Source organism: Chironomus tepperi, unplaced genomic scaffold (genome assembly GCF_022539635.2).
Source record: "Chironomus tepperi strain 1889 unplaced genomic scaffold, CSIRO-AGI_Ctep_v1 contig_171, whole genome shotgun sequence".
Classification (NCBI taxonomy): Eukaryota; Metazoa; Arthropoda; class Insecta; order Diptera; family Chironomidae; genus Chironomus; species Chironomus tepperi.
The window spans coordinates 927,678-955,068 of NW_027226293.1; the positions used below are offsets into that span (position 1 = coordinate 927,678).

A 27,391-nucleotide genomic window follows, 5' to 3' on the forward strand; every position below is an offset into this window, starting at 1 on the left:
ACCCTCATCGTAGACGACGATCATTTAGTTGGATTGCGTGCCTGCGAGTGTGAATATCTACAAAAAGCTATAAATGAAGTTTTTGCACCTATAGAGGAAATTAAAAAATATTAAAAATACTGAAAATTACTCGCGGAAATAGTCATTTCTTTGACGAGTGATTAACAGCGGTGCACTTTATAGTCACTGTGTTCCATTAGTGTGATAGGAAACACAAGCCACAATCATGGCGCGTGTAAAGCAATTAAATGCATTTCTAATTTTGTCAATACTTGTGCTCTTTGGTAAGTGAAAAAAAAAAATTATTTTTATTAAAAAACAACAAAAAGTTCAGAACTTTATCGTGTGGATATATAAAGTGGCAATGACTCTTGAGTCTAACGACAATACGTGTCCAACATACATAATAAAGTTGATGATGATGATAAAAATAATAATAATGTTGTGTGTTTATGTATATTCATTTCTGGAGTCAGGAATATTCGATTCAATTCGACAAAAAATACAGCATATACATTCAATGTGTCTTGTCTTTTAATACTTTAGCTTATTCCTTTTCAATTTTTTTCAATTTGAGAGGTTATTTTTGCTATAGATTGCTTTGGGGGCAAATCTGTGAGATAGTAAGGGATATAATTTGTAATTTGTTGGTTTGAGATGGTTTGAGGATAGAATTTTGATGACTGTGGACTATGGTTGAGTAGGAAGGGGGTAACTGTTGATTATAAATGACTGGACTAGTTGACTGAAGTGTACCAGAAGCTGTAGTTGACTAAAATGGACTTGTCTGTAGACTTTAGATGACTTTAGGAGACTTTAAAGGCTTTAGTTGACTACTAATGATAAGTCAGTTGACTTTAGTTGAGTATAGTGGGTTTGTCTATAGTTGACTGATAAAGGATTGACTATAGACTCTAGTTGACTAGTAAGGGCTTGACTAGGGAGTATAGTTGACTAGAAAGGACATGATTAGGAACTCTAGTTGACTAGAGATGGTCACACTAAAGACTTTAGTCGACTCAAGACTATAAAGAGTCTAAAGACAATCTCCAGACACTCAAAAACCGAATAACAATCTTATAGACGGCATTTTAAACCTTCCTAATACCATATCAATTTTTAATAATAAATTAAAAACCGCAAATTACGAACCAAAACTCTCAACACCTATTTAAAATATAAAAAATAGAAATCTTCAATTTTACCGACTCAATTGCCTGCCTCAGCAAGTTTAGCTTCATAAATTATGTCCAATCCGATTTCATTGTCATTTCTTATGAAAATATCTGTAAATGTTATGTAATGCTGTGTTTAAGAGAAATCTTACGGCTTTTGATTTATGTTGATTCAAAGTTGTTGGATGTGATTTGCATTTATTTAAAAAAAGACTTGTTATACAAATTTCTAGAAAGTTTTCTGGGTAGGAATTGCATTTTTTGAAGGGCGTAGACACACCTTGAAGTGGGGTTTGTGCGAAAATGATGTCTGCTGTTTTGTTTAGAAAGCTTTAAGACAATGCGAAACTTAGAAGGGAAAAAGTCCTCAAAAATCCAAGTTTTAGATAGTCGGAACTGTCAATCGACCCCAAAAATTATATCAATCTATTTAAATCATCCATTAATTCAATGTCTCAATCCACAAAACAAGTCCAATTTCATTACCTACCTCATTAGTGCCAATTTAAGTTGTCGAAAAACAACTTTTACATAAATTTTCGATTAAAGGTCATCGAAGCAAAAAAAAAAATGCAAATAATTTCTTCCGGTGAAATGTGTGAACCGGTCGATGTTACGACACAGTTCCTGCTCTCTACAGTCTTGACTTTTAAAAACCCTCAAATAAAATCGAAAGTGAAATTTTTTTTGTTACGAAATCTGAAGTTAGTCGATATTTTATTGAGCTAATATCCATAATCAGGCAATTCCTACCTCCGTGATTGAACTTCCCCTTTCCAAAAAAATGTTAAAGTCATGAGAATTTATGAGAAACTCCCACAAGAGACTCGAAAAATTAATTGCTTATTTACTGCTAATTAAATTGCTATAGCTGTTAATTAATTAACGATACGATTCGATATAGGACAAAATTGTGAATTGAAAAATATCAAGCATGGAAAGTGCAAAGACTGCAAAATTATCTATCCATGTACAGCCTTACCCAAAAGATTTCTTTTTTTTTTGTATTGCTGACGATGTTCGTTTTTCAAGCTTTACTTTCGGGTAGAAAACCATAAATAGTTATGATAGTGCCTCCTGAATACTTTATTTTATATTCTACAAATCTATTCTGGTAGCAACAAAAAACAAGAAGCTCAAGTTAAAACCAAGAAACTATCCTTGACAGTTATTTTATGTTAATGGGTAAGGAATTCAATGAATTTTGAAGTTGTCGACTGAAATATTTGCATAATTTATTTAAAATAATTTTCTTTTTTTTGTGACTAAAATGGTTTCGTCTTCAGCTTTTTTGGGGGGCGAATGGAGATGATGTGAATGGGTTGGTATTTTGTTGGGATACTTTCTAATATTTATTGGAGTATGAGCTTGTCTTTTGAATGTCATAATGCGAGATTAGGGCGAAAATAGGTGTCATGTGGCATTCAGAGCATCCTCATGTGCACTTCAGGGTACCTCAGTTACTGACAATTCTATAATGTCTCCTTCATTCTCTGCTTAGGTCCTCAAAAATGCTCTCAATCCTATTAAGTGCCACACAACTCAATAAACGTCCATATTCCTTACCCTCACTTCCACCAGCCATCATTGTCTCACAAACCCCATCAAAAACCATTCAAACACTTCATTGCCCGTACCAGAAGATGAAATTTATATTTGAAAACTGTCAGAAATTGCTTCTTATTTCGAGAGTGAGATTTGTTTGTGGCTTTTTTTGTATTTATTAAAAATAATTTCGTGGCTTCTCATTTTTGATATACATAATATGCATGATGAGATGCTTTATGTGCGAACTGAGAAAGGAGAAAGTTAAGCAGCACACAAATATAGTTTATTTATACAGTGTTGACATTTAAAAAAAAGAGACTTTATGCCTAGCCAGACATATCTAGAAGGCGAAAAAGTATTATTAAGTCAACAAGATGAAAACTGGTTTTGAATGAAAATGAATTTTTTTATTTTTTTTTTTTCATAAATATTATTTACGTAACGTGTTGCAATTTTATTTTTTTTCGTCTCTCCGTCTACATCTCTCGTTCGTGTTTGTGTGTCTCAGGCCCGTTAAGTAAACATTAAGAACATGTCCCCACAATTAGTATGAGAATAACTGGAATTGTGGTTTTTGTTGAATGGAAGTCAATATGCCAAATGGATATGAACATTGTTGGAATTTTTTTCGTATCTCAGGAGTGCATTTGAATTGGATATTCGAGAAATTCTTGAGCATTTTGCCTTTGGCATTTGAAATTCCACGTGAATTGAACATTTTCTAAGATTATTAAATATGCAAAATCATTTCTTGTGAATTGTTCAAGCTGAAATCACTTTGGGGGAGATTGTTAGTGATGTTGGCTATTAGTAATGCCATAGACATCATTTACGACCGACCCTAACTCAAAATACCGAATTTCTAATAAATATTTACAAAATTCACATAACAATGCTAATGAAATTATCAAAAAAAATCGAAAAAATATCTCCAAATAGTTCCGTGATCGCATCTGTAAACATCCATTTAACCGGCTCATCATAAAAAAGCCGTAAATTAGTTGTTTCGGCTAATTTCACAGTTAATATGCCACATAATCACCCCTTTTACAGACGTCCAAATGGTCAGCCGCACAATTAACTTAATAAGAAGCACAAACACTCATTTATCTTAGCTAAAAAGCCAATAGAAAACTAAACTAAAGTCTTTTTATGTAAGACTTCCTCTTTCCGACAACGACTCAATAGTTTTTTTTTGTATGACATTGTCAACTTCCACATATTTTTATATTAAATTTATCGAATATCAAGCTTGTATTGAATTTCATTGCATATTGACTTGAAGCATATGAGTGAGATGGAGACATAGAAATTGAAAAAACCGGTTTGAAGCGCTTTTATTAATTAAAATTTCATTTTATTATTTGATAACGTTGCAACTCGCTTTCAATGTTATTTCTTTTTATGTGAATGTAATGATATAATTAATCGATTTCATACATTTGCTTTTCCTCATCCAAACCTTCCTCCTTCATCTATTGCTTTTTTACTACGTTCTCTTACTCGTTCCAATTTCTTTTCTTTCTTTTTATTCCCTGTTCCGATAACATTTCATGAGCATAAGCCAAAGCACAATTTTTTTTCGTTCTCCTATTACGTGCAAATCGTTTTATACGATTTTTTTTTTATTATATGCGGCATGAAGCAGTGGGTCGATCCATTATGATTTTTCTTCGTTTTATTCCTAGCGAAAAATTTCTAATGATATAATCGATTGTAACTCTCGTTTTGTCTGATGAGTTGAGTTATATATTCGTGATGTGAAAGTATGATAATGTCAAATTTTTGTTTTATTAGCGATTTCTTGAGGTTTTAGAAACTCATTTTGGAGATGATCAAGCGTGCTCCGGTCTGTAGTTTGATATTTTGAAAGTTTTATGTTAATTGAATGCTTATTTGAAGAGATATTAGCTTGGTATAAGTCGAAGTGGAGATGTCGATGAGAAAATGAGCAATTGATCCAATGTCAATGATGTTGAATTTTTTTGATATTTGGCAACCTATAAAGGATTTTAATGATAAAATCCATGCTTGCTCCTCAATTTTCCACAATATTTTCCTAGAAAACCCAATCAATTTAATCAATTAGATGAATAATCAACAAAGAAAGTCTCGATATGAGAAATTCCATGAATAATTGAACAAAATACTTTCAAAAGAATTTTCTTACTTCAAACCACAAACAAAATTTGTTGTCAAAATCACAAAAACTTCATGCTCACCTTTCATTTATACGTCAATAAATAATTGAACATATAAATGAAGCATCGAACAATAAGTCTAAAAACTAATAACTAATTAATTAGTTTGATCATAAAAAACTTTGAAGATTCTCTTGTTCAATAAACTTGAGATAATTTTCGTCAAATTAAGAAGCACTTAATATTGACAACCTGAGTCAAAATTCGCCCTATAATCAACGTCACTCAAATTTCCACAACTCGAAATATTTTCTTGTTTACTGCAAATAATTTCTTTCATTTCCTTCGTTTGATTGAAAAGCGTCGATTGAAGGGCTGAGGCGCCGCCAGCCGATTCCAAATATATACAAAAGGCACTATGATTTTGAGAGGAAAGACTAAAGTAAGAGGCGATAAAGATATATTCCAAAAAAGAATAGAAATGAGTATGCCGGAGAGAGTAGTAAGGCAGGGAAGTAAAAAAAATATAATACAGAAATAAATTTTTGTCGAGATTGATTTATTGTGACTTTGATTTCAGCAAACCAAAAGAAAGAGCACAAAAATTTGTGTGGAGTTTGCTTTCAGGGCAATAAAAGTTTCCCTAATTAATTGCCGATTTTCTTTCTTGCTCGATTTTTTTTTTCCTTTTCATTTGATGAAAACTGTCAGAAACTTGAGAAATCTTTTATTTCCCCCAACCTTCTCTTTATTTTTAGTCTTAACATTACGATTCCTTTTTTTTTATTTTATTTCATGTCGATGATGTTGATGTTGTTTGTTATTGTAATTCCATTTTTCCTCTTTTTTATAAGACATTAGAGTCGGATGGTAAATGTGAAGTGAGTGTATGTAACGTCAGTGAAAAAAAGAACATCAAAAGACATATGAAGAAGACTAGATACGGACAATCTTGTTTAGTTCAAAATAACCAGTGATGGGTTGTTTATTTGTGATGTTTTTTGGTGTTAAAGAAGGTTTTGTAAGTGGGAATAGACACTTTGTTGAGGTTAAAGAGGCAGGGTTAGTACAGAAATTTTTGGATTTTGTGATGATTTAGATGGAACTTGGACTTGTTTGCTGAGTATCTTCAGTAATAAAGTTGGGAGGAATTCAAGTTGATTGTATTACAGAGATTAAAGTTAACCATCATTAGGAAGGCATACGAACTAGTATTGGGGAAGTAGCTAGCTAATGACTATCGTGGGAATAGCCAGAGGCTGGATTTTACTGAATTCCTTATTCTGGATTTCGTTTTCCGTAAATTCTGGCCTCGGGCAAAATTCTCGTCGGCTTGAGTCCATATTTTTCTACATTCCTACGTCATGTACCTTTTGGCTTAGTATGGCTTAGGGGTCACCTTAGAAACCAGCTTCCAATATTTCATACAGTTCCCAAAAGACACTAGACAAACAAAAGACAAAAAAGTTGTTCCTTGGCTGGCATGAAGCTGTATTAAATGCAATATAGCATAAAACTAGAGTCATTCCGTCCGGGTACTCGCCTTTTGAGAGTGTCCTCACTTCAATGTGAATCTTTAACACTGTTGTTGCACCTTTCTTCAGTAACACTTGAGTGTCATATTAGTCTATCATAAAATTTCAAGACAAGCTTGATTAACGTTTTCCTCTCCAGATCTAATGCCGTTGTTCTCTCCTATAAATCCCAACAACCACAAAAAAAAAATTCCTATCATCATCAGACATAATTTATAAACAACCCCAATCATTGTTAGGAGGGGTATAAAAATTCCTAAACAGGGTATGCAGTAAATTCAATCTTCTGATTTGAACAGCATTAGTAAAAAGAGATTTTTTTTTCTCTTTTCTAATATAAGATTTACCCAAACCCTACACCGAGTGCGTACATATGTATTTATTTATTTATGTTGTTGTTGCTTGCTGCTTCTTTGCCGGGGCCAAACACACAAAAAAAAAGAAGCTTTAGTATTTGCTTTCACTCATTTCATCTCATCTCATATAAGTTTGTTAAATTTATCCAATAAAGAATGATGATAGGATACATATACATCATCTTCATCTTCACCTTCATACCCCACTCGCTCGTACCTTCTTCTTCTTTTTTTATTATTTATATATACATTCCTTTTTTTATATACAAAATAAATTTATCTTGAACAAGAGCTTTGTACACATGAGAAATGAATAACAGCAATAATAATAGCGTACGAAGACGTGCCATTGATACTGCTCACACAAAAAAAAAGTAAAATAAAAATGAGAGAGCGAGAGAAGAAAAGATAAAAAAAAAAAATTCAGGCACTTTCATTTTCATTTCGGTGTGTTTCGATCTTTTTATTGCATTATGATTATGATGATGTGTCGTAAAAAAAAAAGTATTCAAGGTAAACAACAGTAACAGAGAAAAGAAATTCTCTTTTATCCATATTTCATGTCATTTCGTTCGACACTGTAAGATGATTTTTTTTTTCCTACGCAACGCGTCACATCATGTCAGGGGCTTATTAATATGGTAACGCACGAATTTCAACATTTATAATGATATTTATTGTTATTAAATTCCCATTTGAGTATCGGAGAGATGTATGACATGATTATGTAATTCGATGAGTTAATGAAGGGGAAATTTTCTCTTTTTTTACTTTCTTGGAAATGCTCTTGAGGCATTTGATACCTTTAAATGTGAAATTTTTTATTTAAAAAAATTGTTTCTTTTTAGACGTTGACAAAGAGTCAAGTTCAAACATTTTAGATAGTTTGACCTTGACTGTAAATCAACTTGATATCGTTAGACATTATTTTACATCTCATCAACTTTTTATGAACTTTCTCAAAAAGAAGTAACTCTCAGAAGACTTATGAGCTTTGAGATCCTTTCATTATTATCCAATTTTGTGAAAATTTTTCTTCATTTTCTTTAACATCCATCTTTCATTTCTTTGGATGGCTTGTGTTTTTTGTAAGAGAGTGGCTGGGCTGATGGTCTGTTTGTCCTTAATCAAATTGCAGAAAACAGAAGACCAGATGGCTGGCTCACTGTAGTTTGTATCCATATTCTGTAGTAATGATTCTTGAGACTGAGATATCATGAATTTTATATGAAGTAGAGTCTCCTAATTCGTGATCTTTTACAAATTAAAGAGACACAATTAAAAACTTTCTCGGAAGGCACTCGGTGTTAAAACGACCCAGAATCCGTTCACAGACCATCGTGACTCTGAGTCTAGGGCAGAATCAAGTCAGTCTGAGACTGGATTTCAATCTGAAAACTGACTTGACTCTAGTTTGAGTCCAGAGTCATACTGGCATTGGGGATGGATTTTTGGCCATTTCTACGCAGTAAGCTTACCTGGTTTACTATTGTTGGCACACTGTAGTCATTAAAAATCAGTGTAAAAGTGTTACTGTCTAGCCCAGTATTGTCCACATTATTTTATGCCATAGCAAACTTTGATGATAAGCCAAGAGCGATGTCTTGGTACATTAGAGTGCCACGGCATAGTTTAGACATCACTGGCCTATCCTGATCAACAGAAGTTGCTATTCAAGTGTCATTTACAAACTATGCAGAGTTTAGACTTCAAATAACTCCCTTAGATTCCTTAGTGTCCCTCAAAAAAGCATTTACGATATTCTAGATGCACAAAATGCGTCCAAAACCCATCACATCCACAACCACTTCCATTAATTTTTCATCTGAAATAACAATTTAATAACAGAACAAAACAAATGATTTAGAAAAAATTTTCCCATGTTCAACTTCTTTTTATGTCTAATAAATTGTTCATCTCATCGACAAATTGAGTTTTACCCTTTATGTCGCGACACGAGTCAAGAGAAAAAAAGTCAATATTTTTTTAAGTCGGTCCACAAACAGAAGAAGAAATAAATAAATTTTATTGATGGTTTGCGCAATTTTCTTACAACTCATTAAACTGCATGCGCAATTATATTATGAGGAACAAGAGGAAGAACTTGCGGCATACAAATTTGCACTCTTTAAATAAATGTAGGAAAATGGAAGAAGAAATAAGAATTCCGAACATAAAAGCGAAGATATTTTTTTTTGGAGCAAAAATGCCACACAGATTAAAATCTGAATTATGAACTTTGCCTTTTTATTGCTCAAGCATTATAAAAAGAAATCTAGAAGTGGAAATAAAAAAAGGCAAAAAAAGCATAACAATGAAAAGTACACAACAATAACCACTGACTCTCTTTTTTTCCTTATTTTTTCTTTTTATGGCAACTGATAGTGAGCGCTGATGTTAGAGTTAAAAGACAAGACGATGATGATAATGCTGAGCAAAATATCGAAGAATTGTGCCAAGATAGAGCCGGCGATGAATATTTCCGATTATCTGCAGACGGTGACTGTCGTGATGTTGTCAGGTAAGAAAATTTTATTCCAAAAATGACGAAAAAAAAATTTGAATTTTTATGATTATTTTAAAATCTAAAGACGATGAGATATCTCACTTGGTAGCTACTCCGTTACTTACAATCCAAAAAAAAATTACCGCTTTTTATTCAAAGTTTGCTGTTCCTTCTTTTTTGCTGTCGTGAAGGAACAAAAAGAATCTTTTTTAAGCTCCTCAATGTGTGACATTTGGAACGAGTTTTGAAATACTATTAGGATTTTTTTTTGCCTATAAAATACACACATACACATACTTACATCCACATCCATTCGCCATTATATTCGCTCGCGTGTGCCATATGTTTCACTTTTTTTTAATGATTTCCAAATCTATTTTTCTCGCTGTCGTTCCTTATACATATATATTTTTTTTTTGGTGCTGCTCGTATCGCTTTGGTTGATGTTGTATGGTACACGAAACGGATGGTATTATGTGAGGAAACATTGGTGTTATGGGCGAATCTAAGATGGAGGAAAAGTCATTGAGATCTTCTAGATCTATTGCTAGGTTATTTGATGAAATGAATGGAACAGCACCTTCATTAGGGTACGCTACATAGCTGCATTAACAGTTAGACGCGAAGTTAGCCTGAGGCTGATTTAGACTCCCTTATTAGTGTCCTAATAGATTTTCATGACGTTGATTTGGATTTATGTATGAAAAAGTTGATTTGAGTCGACTGTACGTTCATTTTGAGAGCCTAGAATAGATTAAGATGCCATCTAGATGCATCTTAGAGTAGATAAGTACATATTTCCCTAAATTATAGTAAAGAAGGTGGATCAACACCCTAAAATGCATCCAAATTGCTGACAGTCGACACCCCCTTCATAGCATTTACACCCAAATATGACTAACTTCACTTAAACTCTTCAGATAGACTCCCAACTTCATCCAATATTAATAAAGCTCTCAAAATCAGTTTTAAAAATCTCCAACTCTACAGCAACAAGCATAAATCCAAAACTAAGTTCCTGTAGTAACTTTCAAATAACCTTCTAAAATTCCTAACATCTTTTCATAATCGTTCAATAAGCTGTTCAATAATTCTGTGGCTTTTTCAAGCTGTTAAAGCAAAAAAAAAAAAAAAATTTCAAAGCAGTTCTTTTTTCCTTCCTTATTTCTCTATTTGCTAAAAGCATTTTCAAAACTTCGTCATTACAGGCAAAAAAAGAGAGAACCCCAGAATAAATAGAAATAAAACTTTTTTTTTTTCTTTAAACCGATTACCACAGATTCAGATTCATTCCTACCTCCTCATATAGATTTGCCCATACATATTTGCTTACTGATTTTAAAGTATGATGTTTTTTTATTTTATTTTTATTACTTTGTCAATATTGATCTTTCTTCCTCCCCGTCTACCCCCATTCTCGCCCTCCGTCTGCATGTGTATATAAATATTAATATATTTATTTATTCACTTACTTACGGACTCGACTTGCTCGCTTATTTGTATACAACGAGTAAATATTTTAAATTCATATCCGACGACCAAGAAATGTTATAGTAAATGCTAAAAAAATTAATTAATTTAGGTGTGATAATTCTGGTGAGACGAACGTTTTTCGTTTGGCGCCTATTCGATGTCCGAGCGGCTTAGCGTTCGACGTTGAACGTCAAACATGTGATTGGAAGACAAATGTTAAAAATTGTAAAAGTGTCGAAAGTAAGTCATAAATAATACTTTCATCATGTGCATAAATATCATAAAATGCACAACATGAATCATCTCATAAATTTTTTTGTTTGTCTTTTCCTTCCTCCTCCAACCCCCAACAACGCTACATTTAGCGACTTAATACTACGTTTTCATTTTCAAATTAGATCTAATTTGACTGATTTACAGCCTTCCTTTTTAACTTGTCTACTTCCTTAAATGCTTCTATTTAATATTTAATTTACATAAGAAAAAAATATAATAAGACATACACATGCATGTGTGTATGTATAACTCGTTCATAAGCATTTATTGTGTGTATGTTTAACTAATTTACTGTTATTAATTTTCCTACTCGTTAAGTCTTTTTTCCTTCTTCCTTTTCATTTTTCCTTTTTTCCTTACTTATTTTAGAATTCACTCAGATTCCGTCTTTATTTTTTTGCTGGTTGTGTAAATGTGTAAAGTAAGGAGTGGATTTAGGGATTTAGGAATTTAGGGGATTCAGGGGTGTCTAATCCCATTAAGGTTGAGACTTCTTGAAATTCGGATTTTAGATTGAAAGTGTCCAAGAGGGTCAAACTTATTTCACATGTTTGAATGCTTTTCAAAAGAGGTTTAGCATAATGGAGTCTAATATGCAGTACCTAGCTTCTTAATTGATAATTTTCTACTAGATTTTCGTTTAAATTCCAAGCAAAAATGCAACGAATTGGTGTTAAAAGCTGATTTTGAACCTTTCAAATTTGACTCTTGTGCCTTCAATTGACTCTAATACAGCGTTGTCAGAACTTTGATGTGCCAAGACACACACTTGTGGCAAGCCACGACCGAAACCTTACACGGAATGCTTCACTAGTGTGCAGAGGCTCATAGTTTGGACAACATGGCTTTAGTGATTCAATATTGGTCGCTTCTGTGAATTCAAGCACAACTTCCTCTCTATTTGGACAGAATTTTAGCGGAATTGACTAAATTCCCTTCTTAAAATTGTCAAATTCCATCAACTTCTGCAGACAGTGAAAATACTCACCTAAATGAGCCTGCTCTCGAGTATACTAAGTCAATGTAGAATATATTTGAGCATGATCAATTTTGTAAGCATGTTACTTGTCTATTAGAGCAATATGATCCCCCTGAACACACCCCTGCCTCAATCCACTCCATATTTTTTCATACATTTGCACACGAATTCGAAAATTACAAAAAAAAAACCTTTTTTTTGTGTAAATTTTCCTTTCCGCCGTATTTTTTTTTGTTGGCTCCTCTTATTCTTCACCCTATCTTCACGCATTGTGAATATCGAGTTGAGTACTTAATGCATTTCCTTAGCGTACAGACACACAGAAGAATGAACGAGTAAGAAGAAAAAAAATGTAAAACATTTCTATTGACTGGAAAATGTAATTTAATGACATGAAAGTTTTCTTCAGTTACAGAATTATATTTTTTTCGTTCAAAATGGCATTTCATTGGAAGAACTTTTGTCGCTTCTCGTGTCTCATTCTTTACTTATTTTGCCACCATCCTCAAGTTGCTACTTTTTCACTTCTATTGAATTTCATTTTTTTATTTCTTTTAAAAAGTCCTTCAGGCAAAGAATTTTTCTGGTATAAAAGAGCTAAATTGCTCGTTTAAGAAGCAAACAGTAAGCAAAGTTTTCATCTTCAATAAAGTAGAGATGAGATGTTGCATGCTTCGGACAGTTGCATATTATCCACTATGCTTAAATAGTTTTGTTTACTTACTGTAACCGATACTATTATATTCATATTTTTCGATATGTAGCCAATTGTCATAATCCATTTGGTAAATATCCCGTTCTATGTGTTGTCTGGAAGGATTAAGTTATCGATATTGATGGTGGCATTAGATGTGTTGATTATTTGAGGTTTCATTATTTTATTGAACTTGATGACTGTTTTTTGTTGGATTTAGAGATATCAGTTTGACTAATCTAGTGTTGATAATTTTTTGGACATTTTGATAGGGACTAAGGAAGACTTTTTTTGCTTATTTGGTATTTGGGTTCAGATTTTGCATTTTTAAAATAATTCATTGTATTTTCATATTTGGATTATTAACCCTTTGTATATTGTTGTTTGAAGAAGTCCTCATAAGAGTAACTCTCTTATTTTAATCAATTTGAGGATATTTTGTAGATTCTAAAAGAGATTTGAATTTGTACATTGCTAGATAATCGATTTATTCAATATCTGACTATATTATGAAATTAATATGGGTTTTCGAGACCAAGATCAAGACTTCCAAGTCTCGGTCTCGAGATTTGTGGAGACCGATATTTCGAAGAATTCCCTTTTGGTCATGGTCTCGAGAATTCGTCCAAAATGAGATCCTACTTTTATGTTTGAATCGTTTGGACCTCCGGTTCATATGTTGTTCATAGCTATTGTATTTATTTAATAACCAGCTCTGGTTAGTATTTTTGTATTGGATTTCAACATAAGTAAACTCAGAGTTTGTTATTTGCGTATTTGCTCTAGATTTTGTAAGAATATCGAGGAACTTGTCTTTGAAACTAACTCTATTACTGTCTATTTCTTATAAATTAAGAGTTTAAAATTGTGCAATATCTAAGCTTATTATATAAAGCTCATAAATGTTGATTTTTAGTCAATTTCAATGATTATTTTGTAAGTATGAATCGACTCGAATCAAGTTTTATGTGGAGTCGACTCGAGTCGGACTTTATGCGGAGTCGAGGCGACTTTGTTTGACTTTTTCATACAAAATCCGAGCTCTGATTGAATTTTATGCGAATAATTGAATTGATTTGAGTCGAATAACTTCAAATTCTACTTCTTTATTCAATAATTGATCATTTTGGTGAATAATTTGGATATTTATTAGATTATCTGAGACATACTCCACATATTGTCCTAATTTTACCCAATTCTTAATGATAAGGTCAATTCAAGTCGACTCAAATTTTATGCAAAAAGTCATGTGGGTTACGAAATTCAATCCCCATTGTTGTCATGTCGAAGATTATTGTAATTTCTTTAGACTAATCTTCCTACACTCTAGTTCATGTTTTCAATACCTTCTCAGCAAATTTTCAAGAAACATCGCAAAAATTCTCGGAAAAATTCCGCAATTCCTACTTAAAATTAAATCCAACAACAACGTAAAAAGTTTCGTAAACAATTTTTCAGATTTTTACATTTCTGTGAACGTGACCCAAAGACATGAATCAATAAATTGCATAAATAATTGCACAGAGCTTGCTTTCATAAGATATAACGCTGTAACTTACACACAGCTATAAAGAAACTGTAATTTTTTTTGGAGAAATTTATGTTTAATTTCTCACGATATCTTATGTAAGACGTAAATGATATCAGAAAGCTATCCACAATCAGCTTTCATAATAATAAAATGGTTTTAAATGTCAAAATGAACATAAATTTTTAAATACGATTTTGTCATGACCAAACCATGGTATCAAGCAACAGACCAAGCATCTAGCAAAAGTTTACAGCAATTCAAAAATGTCAGAATGCTGTTATTTAAATGTAAGAGCTTGTAAACTGCGAAAAAAATTATCAGAATGTTAATAATAGTTTGTTGTTAATTTTTAATCTTCTGTGTTTAGTTGTTGTGCAATGCTGTTGCTTATACCACGGCTCTGCAGCAGTAAAATTCAATTAATATTTAATGTCTTTTGGATTGTAGCGATTTTTACTCTTGTGGAACTTGAATGGAATTACACCAAGACCAAGTCTTTTTATTTTTAAAACTTCTTTTTTTTATTTTTATTACAGATTATTTAAAGAAAATATCTCCAAAACTTACTAATTTTTCTTTCTATTTAATTTCATCTTCTTCTTCTTTCCTTTTTCTTACGATGTCTTATGTTTGTTAATGCATGGCCAACGAACGAATGAAAAACTAATTTCACTCATCTCAAATATATATAAAAAATATAATATAAACATGATATCATTGTGTGTACTGATGATGATGGTAATGATGATGACGACGACTATAATGCTGGTGGTGCTATTATACTCTGTATATGGAACTGGTTGATGTTACGTAAAAAAAATATATAAAAAAATTTCTTAAATGCACAATACAGATGTACTGGTGCCGGTTTGAAACAAATTACCTGTCCTTCCGGCTTGGCATTTGACATTGAAAAACAGACTTGCGATTGGAAAGCAAAAGTAGATAATTGCGATAGAAAGGAAAGTAAGTTGAAAATGAATTCAAATCACGACATTAGAGTAGTTTTATAAGTTGTATATATATTTATATTTATTCATCATATAAGCTGCTTTATAGCTGTAAGATATTTATTATTTGACAAATATTTTATTGATTTTTAAAATTTACATAATTACTAAAATACACATCCACACCCGATTATATTATAAGTGACAACTCAATTTCCAATAAATCAACAAAAAAGTACAACGAGGAAATTGAAAGACAAAGAAATGAGACAAAAAAAGAAAGTCGATTTTGTACATAGAAAAAGCAACTTTTTAAATATTCAAGGTTGACATAACAATAGCTACGTTCATACTAATGCTTGCAATAATTATCATACTCTTATAATCTACAATTGTACTTGAAATTTGTACAGAGATATATACTCGAAAAAAAGAGAATTGAATGGAATGAAAACTAAAAAAAAGCTAATATTTAACTCCGGATGAAATTTAGCAGTGCTTGTTAAGTATTTAAGTTGTTCTGGAGTTTTTTTTGGGTGCGCTATAAAATTTTCTGTATTTTAATGATAAATATTCATTGAAGCTGTAGATATTAGCATAGATTTAAATGAGTCTATCTCACTCACTCTCTCTTTTGTGCACATTTTAAAATAATTTTGCTATTTTTGTTGGAAATTTATTTTAAAGAATTTTTTGTGCTGCTCATTTTGAGAATTTGTGTAAATATTTTTGAGAGTTTTAATGGAATTTTAACTTTAAGAATTCCTAAAATTTGTCGATTTTAGTTCTTGAAATTCGACAATTTTGATTTAAAATTCGACAATTTGGAGTCAAAAAGAAGCATTAACATTTTGTAAGCATACCCTAATCTGAGGCTCAAAGCCAGGCTCGCTGAGTCGGAAATAATAATTTTTAAGTCTCCAACTCCTTGACTATTGCGCCACTAAGAAGCAATACCTCATATAATTAAATATCAGATCTGTAAATATAAATTTCAAAATTGCACATAATTATTTTTTAATTCATTTATATTGATACACTACTCGAGCGACATAAGGCTCTAATTGGAAGCCATACGCAGTTCAGAACCCATTTAGAATCTGTATGGACTCCATGTGGCCTCTTCTTTACCCTTTGTGTCACTAAGACTAGTATACCACCAAAAGCTTAGCTACAGCAATTGATCTAGTCAATCCACCTCTTAATAGCTTGAGTACCACTGCCTCTAGATCCACATTCCATAATTTTTCCCACTTTTTCATAAAGCACAACTTCTAGTTCCGCTAAATTTACTCCACATTAGTATCATTTCCCAAAAACCAAAAAAATCCCTTAAAAACTAGTTTACAATTCCTCTTAAATCCAATTATAGAACAAACAATGAAAATCAAATACATTAAAAAACTTCCCAGTTTCTCGCAGCTAACCTCTTTTCTTCCTCATTCATCAAAAAAAAAAAGAAAAAAATTAATTTAATTCCTCTGTAAACACTCATATGTACGCTCATGCACACATATTTTTCACCATGTACGATTTATTTTAGATATTCTGCTCACTAAAATGTACAAAAATTTGTTCATAACATAGAAAATGAAACGTTTGGGGAAAAAAAAATACATACAGTAGCAAAAGCATAAAAATACTTTGTGCTGATTTTGAAGTGGAGTAGTTGTTTCTCCTTTTTAGTTTTTTTTTTTTTGATAGATGAGAATGAAATCTATTTACTCTAAGATGGAGAGTTGGGGTCTTTGGGATTTTTTGGAATGGGATATCTGTTGGATATGAGTGTCTTAGATTGATTTGGGGAGTTATTATAGAGAGCAATGGATCATATGAGCTTAATTGGACTAGAGGTTATATTGTCCAGAATCTAAAAATTGCCTAGCTTCTCTAAAGCAACATGCCTAGCTTTATTTACAAGCTACATGGCTGTGTGGACAAAAATACATTAAAACTAGTTGATGGCAAGTGAATGTCTAGTTGACGACTAGTTCCAACGTATTTTTGCCGCTTGGGATGTAGTTCATTGTCTATTTGGACTCTATATGGACTCTTCCCTCTCCTTTATGTGGCTTAGATATTCAGTATCAAATTCCCAATTTCTTAGAAATGCTCGAAAATTCGATCTCAGGCTAGGCGTGTCTTCTGGCCTCAGGCAAGGATTCTATGAAATCTCATCTTAATCCAGAGTTAACTCGATGTGGTCGGAAATTCGGACATTTCTACGTCGTGTGGTTTCTGGGTTACATGATTGATTGGGAAATTGCCCTTCTGGTAGGATTCGAACCTCATCTTCACAAGAATGATAGCTTTCAATTTTCTGATCTGTTGCTTAACCACTAAGCTAACGAGATCTTATTCTCAATATAACAGACTACTCAACATATAGCTCAGAACCCAAGATTAAATTCTATTCCGATACTGCATCCAACAATATACCTCAATACCCTAAGATCAATCTCTATTCCATTACTACACCCATCAAGATTCCAACTCTTCATCAAACTAGAGATGTAGAATAATAGAAAAAGTACAAGCATATATAAAAGTACTCAACGTGTTTGTGTACAAAAAAAAAAAAAAAAAGACGAAAGAGATTTTATGAGGCAAACATAATGTTGTGAATTACTTGAATAGTGAACGCAAATAGCACTTAAAAATTTAATTTTGCTTGAAAAAAGTACAGAAGAGATGCTACATAGACAGTTAGGATAAGTTTTGTAAGACACGTAACATTTTCATGTCATGTCAATTGATTAGAATTCTAATAGCTTCCTATCTACCTAAAAAGCATTATTCCGACAATGACATGAGAGCTAGAGAAAACTAAAAACACGGGTTTGTGTGCATCTCATGACTACTTCTTTTTTGGCTCATGGAATATTGTAGTCAAATGCAATAGTTTTGTGTGCTGGAGACACACCAAAAAACATGATAATTGAATGGGAGAAAATTTGTGCATCTCTATGTGCTCATACTGACATATAAAGAATTAAGCTCCGGAGATCCACATTCACATACACTATAAAGCTCATACATACAATTTGAAAATAATTGATGCTTAATCTCTATGTAAATAAAATCCTATTCATGCTTCATTATGTTATGTTTTTTTTTATCATCCTTTCTCCTGTCCTGTACAGTCTGAATGTGTATAATAAGTTTTAAAGTACTTGCCTAAACAGTTTTAAAACGATATAAAATATTAGATGTTTGTTGCATGTTTAGATGAGGCAAAATGGAGTGGAAATAATGGCAATGATAATAGATTGCGAAATAATTTTCGGGTTTTATTTTGATTGTTGAACAATTTTTTTTTTATAAGAGATAGATACTCAAATGAGCTTAACAGACTAGATTGCTATAGTCGTAAATCTCTCTTTCGGTTAAATGATATGAAATCAAGCTTAATTTTTTTGGCACATTTTTTTGAGAAAATATCAATTCTCACGTTATTAAGGGTTAATAAAGTCACATAGTTTAGTGTGGACAGGAGTGGAGTTGGGGGGATTTGATGAGTTGGTGATGGCTTGTGAGGGACATTGCAGTAGTTTGGGATGATTGCTTATTCCTAAGTCATGAGTCTAGTCGCTAGGGCGCTTCTACGTTGTCGTGTTGACGACATGATCTGGAAATGCTCTGGTGACTAACTTATGTCCATTTTTACTGTAAAAAATAAAATTTGCAGAACCGGGCTGTTCAGAAATTGATTTGCAAATGAAACTGAACCAAACCCAATTTACTGTGATGCAATCTTGATGATATTATTGCAATGTCCTCAATAACTCATCCTAGACCAACTCCAGATCATCCCATTCCCTTCTAAATTCCCCCTATGTACAGACACCTCCATATTATATGCATATAAATTTTTGATTCCATTTATTACTTTCATTCGTCTCACGTCAAAAAGTCAGTAACTCCTTGAATATTAAAAATTAATAGCAAGTCCTCAGAGTTGACGTGAATGAACTCGATCAGAACTTTTTCCTTAACTTTAGTCTCTTTTTTTTTTGTTTTTGTTTGTTTGGGGTCAGTACTTTGACACAAAAGTTGTTATCCTTTCTTCATTGATGACAAATTTTTAATATTTTATGACTTCAAACTTTTTTTATACATACTTAGAAAACATGTTGAAAGATTTATTAATCGTTTTCTTTTTTTGGTTGACAACCCTGTTAACAATTTTATGTGACTTTATTTTCTGATTATACATAACATCGGAATTTTATGTTGCAATTTTAAGGAGGTGCTTGTATCGATAAAAAAATGTGAATTTCGAATTGATTTATTGATTGAATAAAAAATGAAATTGATGTAATGTATATATGTGGGATGTACATCAATGCAGAGATAGACTAGACTTGTTGATGAGTTATTCATCAGCAGTCTTTTTAAAGAGATACGAACGGAATTAATTGTGGAGCTTTTATAGCTTGAGGTGAGGGAACTGTAAATTGTTTGTAAAATATTCAGGTTTAGAATTAAGTGAACTTCTGAGAAGGAGTGAAAAATGTAATTAAGTGTGCATGAAATTTGTAGAAATTTTTGTAAATAATTGAGGATTGAACTGTGAATTGCATGTTCTGATCACATTCATCAATGATTTTAGATCATATGTAGATATTTGTAGATTTCTTAGTAGTTTGATTTCGAAAAAATTCGAATTCGAAAATGATTTGTTGACATTCTCACCTCAGCTTTTTGAATCTCAATTTTAGATTCATTTGAGCCCTAAAAGTAGTTTAAATGATAGCAAACTGTAAATAAAGTGTGAGCAAAGCAGTAAACATCAATTTATCATAGGAAATTGCCTTGAATAATCTAAAAATGGCAAATTTTGATATTTTAACCAAAAAAATTGAAGAAAATTTCAATATTGAAGAAGTTGTTGCCAAATTTGCAAAATAATTCATAAAATTATGTACCCTTCTACAAAAAGAATCAACTTTATGTAAATAAATAATTCATAAACAAGTATCACCAAATAATATAAATAAATCAAAACACGAAATCCCCTCCATAAAAAAGATTCCCAGAATTAACCTAATTCCTTGTAAATTCAACACCCAAAACTTAATTTAAAAGTTAAATCATTGACACTGTACACAAAAAAAGAAGTTCAGAATTTGCACCAACAATGCTAATAATGGTTTTTTGACTGTACTCAAAAATTCATACAACATGTGGTTGGAGCAGACACACAAAAAAAAGTAAACTTTTCACTCCTTCTTCCCATAAATTTATGTAAATTTATATACATTTGTGAGAATTAGAAAGAAAATAGTGAACAAAAGGAGGTGTTTTATGAAAGTCGCTCAAAATCACACAGGGGAGTGCTAAACATTCCCATTTTATATCCATTAAAATAACAATGTAGATATAATCCGTAAAAAAAGTGCATTGCTGTGTTGTTTTTTTTTAAACGATATTGTTCGACTATAATGAATGTCAAATGTGTGAATATCGATAAACTTTCACTTTCAATATAAAATTGTTGACTCATATACAGCATCCAACTTTACATTTGTATATGTTAACTGCCATACACAGTCATTTAGTGATTTTCGTGTTGTAAAATGTAAAAAAAAATTTGCATAATTACGAAACATTTTGTTGGGCTTGTTTTTGAAATCTTTTTTAATTTTATTTCTCTTTCTCTTGAAATGGTGTTTGGGGGTCATTTGGAAGTGATGTCTGAATTCTCAAGAAAGTGAGTAGAAGCTGGGTATTGAGAATTTGAGTGAGTATATTAGAGGGATATCTTCGATTATACCTAATAATATAGCTAGTAAGACTAGCAATACCCAAAATACTCAAATCTCCAGTTGAGGTCCAGGATACGTTACTCATAAATGCCCCCACCACGAGAATAACAAAATTTACATAAAAATATCATTTTTATTAGTGCTTATTAAAAACTGAAGAATTATATAATCTGCACAAAAAAATCAGCAAATTGATGAATACTTTCTGATAATTAACTGTGAATAGAGTCAATGTTAATTAACATTATGGCCGACTAGCTTGCATAATTAAATTAAGCTAATGCGAGATTATTGAATTGAAATTTAATTTAGTCTACAAAAATGTTTGATTGAATTTTCGAGTGAAGTTTACTTTTTGGAATTAAATGAAATTTTTTTCTGTGGACTTAAGCACTCGAGATTTGAACTTAACATACGCGTACGCAACTTTGACGGTCTTCTTCGAGTATTTACGAAGAACACTCTTAAACTTAGAGGATTTCCCTTCAAAGCCCTTCAAAAACTTTTTTTCTCCTTTGTTATCAGCCTTGAACCTTCTACGTCTATCCATTTAAATTTATTGCTACACGCGACTTGCCGTACTGAACGAGCAAAATCAGCATTTTTTTTATGTTTTTCTTTTTAAAAACGGTCTCTCTGGCTTCTTTTTTTTTCTGTGTCACTTTTATATTGATACAATATGTTGAAAGCAAAAAGCCACTTTAAGTCAGTGGTATATTGGGCAATAGCAATATTTAAATGTCACCCTCTCTCCCCGACTACAAGCTAATTTAAGTCAATATATCTCTTTCTTCTTATTATTATTTCTTTATCAATGTTTCTGCCTATTTTTACGTCATTCGGTACTGACCTCAACATGATTTACATACAAAGTCATTGAGAAGACACAAATAAAATGCTGAAAAGATGGAAAAGTGCTCGCTATTCGGTTCTTTAGGCTATAATATGTTAATAGAATTGAAAAGTTGAAAACTTCCATTCGTATCGTTTCCGTCAGCATTCAGTTGCAACATTATAAAGCCCATAAATCATCTTGTGTGACAGTATCCAAAGTTTTGTATGCTATTTTATATAAATATACACAATTGACTATGGTTGCTGTAGATCAGGGTCAGGGGTGGTGCTGGGGGATAGGAATCGATTCCATGCAGTCCGGACTTTTCGAGCTTTTGGAGTCCAGACTCCCAAAGTCCTGTCAACTCTGGATTGGAATGCTGGAACTTGAGGCTGCGACAATAGGCTGCATCCTTACAACATTAGAGCTAAGCTTGAGGTAGTAAATTTCAATTATTGCCTTAAAAATGTACCAAAATCAGTTGTGATGTAGCTGTCAGGACATCCATGTGTCTTGTTGTCAATACATTCACATAGAGCTAAGCTAATGTGCTGCTCAGGAATAATATAACTTTCCTAATCAAAACACATTGAATTGTTAACATTACAGGACTGATATGGCAGCATCCTTAGCGTCTTATGACAACAAATTGACGAAAATTACTGAATTAGGAGATTATTGGCAATTAGACAATAGTATATCCAAAGTAGAGAGTTTGATAGACTCTTAACATCTTGAATGGCATCAATGTGTCTTTCAGAAATTGTATCTAAACCATACATAGGCTTCAAAGTCTAATATATATCTTCCTGAATGCTAGCAGCCCACTTGATAGGTTTCGAACCTTTTCATTTAGAGCTTAATCTCAATTTGAGTCTTGTATGAGCAAGTTGAGTCAATTCGACTTAAATTAGTTACAAAATCATGATCAACATCAAGCTCTACTCTATCCTAACCTATAAGCTAGCAATTTTCACATACCCAGCCCCACCTCTGTTGCATACACAAGCAAAGGAATATGAAAAATTCTCACAGTAATGCGAGGGACTATTGATATTGAAATTCATTAAAAATAATTTCATTTTTTTTACTCTCTGTGCTATTAAAATGTACATAAGATATATTTTTATATGTATATACATTACGAATGAAAGAGATTCAGAACAGCGGGCGCTGAAAGAAAATAAGTATAGAAGGCAGTGGTATTAAGGGAATTTATACACCTTCGCAAGACATAAAAAAAAATCTCATTCTTTTTTTTTTCTCAGCACAATTTTATTGTGTATATATATACATACTTTACGTATTTTCAATGACTAACATGACATTTTTCTTTTCTTTTTTTCCCCTTTTTTTATGTATGAAAGCTATACACAATACATATATAACCATAAATCTTGTACAATAAACATGAAAAAAAGATAACAAGTCCTAACACACATACACAAAAAAATATAATAATAGCAAAAAGCAACTAACATAATTTTCTCACATCAGCATTGATATGGTAAATGGTTATTTTATAATGTCTTTTTTTGTTTTTGCTGCTGCTAATTTTATTTCGCTTACCCGTCCTTGTATGAAATTTTATGCTGAAAATATAAGCCTCTCCTGGAGGCATTTTGGTGATGAAAGTATCAGACTTTCTAGTCGAAATCAGATACTTTTTTGTGCTTGTTGGTGCTGCGTTAGATGAGACAAGATTAAAGAGGGTAGCTCATTACTTTGGGTAGTGGATTGACCTTCTGATCAAAATTACGAAATTATGATACTTTTGGAGTATAATCCGATTGGGACATGTAGAATGTTGTCGCATTTGCCACATAGTCACAACGTAGTTGCCACAAAGCCTCAACATAGTTGCCAGCTACGTAGTTGACATGTAGCCACCACATAGTTGCCACATGGTATCAATGAAGTTGCCACATTACCACTACGTAGTTGCAACATGACCACTACGTAGTTGCCACATGACCACTACGTAGTTGCCACATGACCACTACGTAGTTGCCACATGACCACTACGTAGTTGCCACATTATCACTACGTAGTTGCAACATGACCACTACGTAGTTGCCACATGACCACTACGTAGTTGCAACCGCCACGTATTTACCACTGCATGTAGCCACTACACGTTGCATTGCAATGTAGCCACCACGTAGTTACCACATAGTCACTACATGTCATCTCATGATTTCATCTACAATCCTAACCTTCCTGCCAATAAATACAACACTACAACATGTACCAATCGAGTATATAAAAGCATGTAAAATTCTCATACAAGGGTGTCCAACCAATCCAGTCCCACGTCATTCATCCAGTCTATTGTTTTTCATCTCCTCATTTTCGTTTTGTTTCATTAATCCATCCATTCTCATTTCTATATTTATCTATTTTATTTATATATTATTATTATTGTTATTATTTGCCAGAACCAAGAAAAGTATTGCCCATTTTGAAGACAGATGAGCCCATTTGTCCGGAAGGAAAATTGTCATGTGGTAATGGTGAATGTATAGAGAAAGAGCTGTTCTGTAATGACAAGCCTGATTGTAAGGATGAGTCTGATGAAAATGCTTGTAGTAAGTATAACTGTACACATAACGTATTGTTAATACCTGTCTATTCATTCCATACCTTCCCTATTGTACAGTAGTTTTTATATATCTACTTCGGAATCGATTAAAGCCACAATACTTGATATAATATATCGTATCGTCTGGTCGAGACGAGACGGAATATAAAATTATTGTATTGAAGATCTATGGATGATTAGACGACTGTATACACTTGTGTTTATTTGTAAAATTTATACTAACCAATTACATCTTCATTCTATAGCTGTTGATTTAGATCCAAATCGTGCACCTGATTGTGATCCAACACAGTGTGTATTACCTGATTGCTTCTGTTCAGCCGATGGTACACGTATTCCAGGCAATATTGAACCATCACAAGTGCCACAAATGATTACAATCACATTTAATGGTGCTGTTAATGTTGACAATATTGATTTATATGAAGATATTTTCAATGGACAACGTAACAATCCAAATGGATGTCAAATTCGTGGTACATTCTTTACATCACATAAATATACCAATTATTCAGCTGTACAAGATTTACATCGTCGTGGTCATGAAATTTCTGTATTTTCGTTAACACATAAAGATGATCCAAAATATTGGACTCAGGGTACATACGATGATTGGTTGGCAGAGATGGCTGGCGCCCGTTTGATTGTCGAACGTTTTGCCAACATTACTGATGGTAGTATTATTGGCGTTCGTGCTCCTTATTTACGCGTTGGTGGCAATAAACAATTTGAAATGATGGCAGATCAGTTCTTTGTTTATGATGCATCCATCACTGCATCATTGGGACGTGTTCCAATTTGGCCATATACACTCTACTTCCGTATGCCACATAAGTGTAACGGAAATGCACATAATTGTCCATCTCGTAGTCATCCAGTATGGGAAATGGTTATGAATGAATTGGATAGACGAGATGATCCAACATTTGATGAATCATTGCCTGGTTGTCATATGGTTGATTCTTGCTCAAATATTCAAAGCGGTGAACAATTCGGTAGACTTTTACGTCACAACTTCAATCGTCACTACAATACCAACCGTGCTCCATTAGGTTTACATTTCCATGCATCATGGCTTAAATCCAAGAAAGAATATCGTGAAGAATTGATTAACTTTATCGAAGAAATGTTGGGACGTAATGATGTCTTCTTTGTTACAATGTTACAAGTCATTCAATGGATGCAAAATCCAACTGAATTGAATTCACTTAGAGATTTCCAAGAATGGAAAGAAAAGTGTGATGTTAAGGGTCAACCCTATTGCTCACTTCCTAATGCCTGCCCACTAACAACAAGAGAACTCCCAGGTGAGAGAATTGAATAATGCAATATTCTATGGTTGTTATTATATAGTCCAGTGTTGTTCATACTGTGTGTTGTGACACGTCATTGTGTTGCTGATGCTTTCATGTGTCACATGTGTGTGACAGACTGTGTGTCATGGTGCACTATTGTCTTGCTGACATTTTCTGGAAATGTCATATGTCATCATGTGACATTATGACATGTGGCATGTGACATGTGACATATGACATGTGACATAACATGTTACATATGACATGTGACATATGTCACGTGCATCATGTGTGCCATGCCACAAAACAGGTTGAACAACACTGACATAGCCTGATGTTAATACAAAACAATCTCTTTACTTGCTTTGCTATGCTGCTGTTGATGCTTTTCAATTACATGAGAGTAAGGCACCACAGTAGCAGCAACAGCAGTGACTGTTGACTATTTTCACAATTTAAAATTCAATATTTAATTTTCTATTTAACAATGACTATATTTTATGCTTCTTTATTTGCTTTCAGGCGAGACATTACGTTTATTCACATGTATGGAATGTCCTGATACATACCCATGGTTACTCAATCCAACAGGAGATGGTTTTGTAGCTAAATAAAAAGAATGTTATTTTTTAACAATTTTAGAAAATAGAAAACTTTTTCCCACACAATTTTACATTGTCTTTATACCCCTTTTTTATTTTGTTTAATTCCATGTAGAGTTCTTGTAGTTATTTTATGCTATTTTGAGATTCAGAAAAAAATTCTTTTTATTATTCCGTACTGACAAAAAATGTAATTTTTGTAATTCAAGCACAAGAAAGTCTATAAATTAATGATGAGATTGAAGAATATTGAAAAAAAAAAAACGATTTTTTTGTTATGAAATAAAATCAAAAATAAAAGAAAAAATGTTGATAAAATACTTCAAATTGTGTTTCAATTAAAAATATCGAGTTCAAGTGCCAAAAACTTCTTATTTTCAGATTTTTCATTAAAAATAATTGAAACTTGTTTTTCCGGTCATTGACCAATTTTTTTTCTTTTTTTTGGTGTATTAAGGAAGAGAATGAACAGTGAAGTGGAAAAATTTAAGAAATTTTGAACAGGTGAGTGACTTTACAAAAGGGTTTTTACCTCATTTTGTGATGTGAATTAAGCTACTGTTGCTTTTTGTGCTGATACTAGACATTTGCAGTAATGAAAATGAGTTTTTGTAGGCTTTTATGTCCTGCTTGTGCGTTTATAGGAGTGGGCAGATCATCATTAAACTTCTACGAAAAGTAGATATTCAACAAATATTATTTCCAGGAATTTTGGTGTCGTTCTCAAATTACTTACAAGAGGTTGTATAAGACCCTTCTCCATCCCTTACTTTACTTCTACTTTGCTGGCTGTTCAGATCAGTTGTGATCCATGACCTCTTTCAGATGTCGCCTAAAATAAGCACTAAATATGGCTAACGTTTGCCAATTTCCGATTCTAAATGCAAATACTATCTCGATCGACAGCTTCTTTCCATGAGTTCTTTGGCCGCCCAAGTGACTTTTTGCCAGCTCTCTCTTTGGTTCTCCTTGCTTCAATTTAAGGATTGCGGCTTGCTAAGCTAACGCACTGTATTAATCAGAGCTTTGTTCAACTCCGCTAAACCATGTGGCTTGAATTGACGACATTCATCCCGAGAAGGTGAGGCCGGTACATGGTGAGGTTAAGCTACATATAAGAGCAGT

At 32.6% G+C, this 27,391-nt stretch overlaps 1 protein-coding gene across 2 annotated transcripts; it reads left to right on the forward strand.

The window, feature by feature from the left end:
• verm (LDLa and CE4_CDA_like_1 domain-containing protein vermiform) lies at window positions 1–26,586 on the forward strand. Of its 2 annotated transcripts, none has more exons than XM_070638229.1 (6): window positions 1–284; window positions 9,141–9,276; window positions 15,068–15,180; window positions 24,206–24,355; window positions 24,615–25,676; window positions 26,187–26,586. In XM_070638229.1, exons 1-6 carry the CDS (start codon window positions 227–229, stop codon window positions 26,276–26,278), a joined length of 1,611 nt encoding a protein of 536 aa, XP_070494330.1. In that variant the 5' UTR covers window positions 1–226; the 3' UTR covers window positions 26,279–26,586. The 2 variants fall into 2 exon arrangements, with proteins under 2 accessions (XP_070494330.1, XP_070494329.1); XM_070638228.1 differs by lacking the exon at window positions 15,068–15,180 and adding an exon at window positions 10,844–10,974 and having other exon boundaries at window positions 6–284.
• Window positions 26,587–27,391: the final 805 nt, after the last annotated feature.

Excerpts from the sequence above, each read along its gene's own strand:
- verm (XM_070638228.1), top strand. The coding sequence starts at position 227 with ATGGCGCGTGTAAAGCAATTAAATGCATTTCTAATTTTGTCAATACTT. Across the intron at positions 285-9,140 it reads GTCAATACTTGTGCTCTTTG|TGAGCGCTGATGTTAGAGTT; the intron begins GTAAGTGAAAAA and ends GGCAACTGATAG. Across the intron at positions 10,975-24,205 it reads AAATTGTAAAAGTGTCGAAA|AACCAAGAAAAGTATTGCCC; the intron begins GTAAGTCATAAA and ends ATTATTTGCCAG.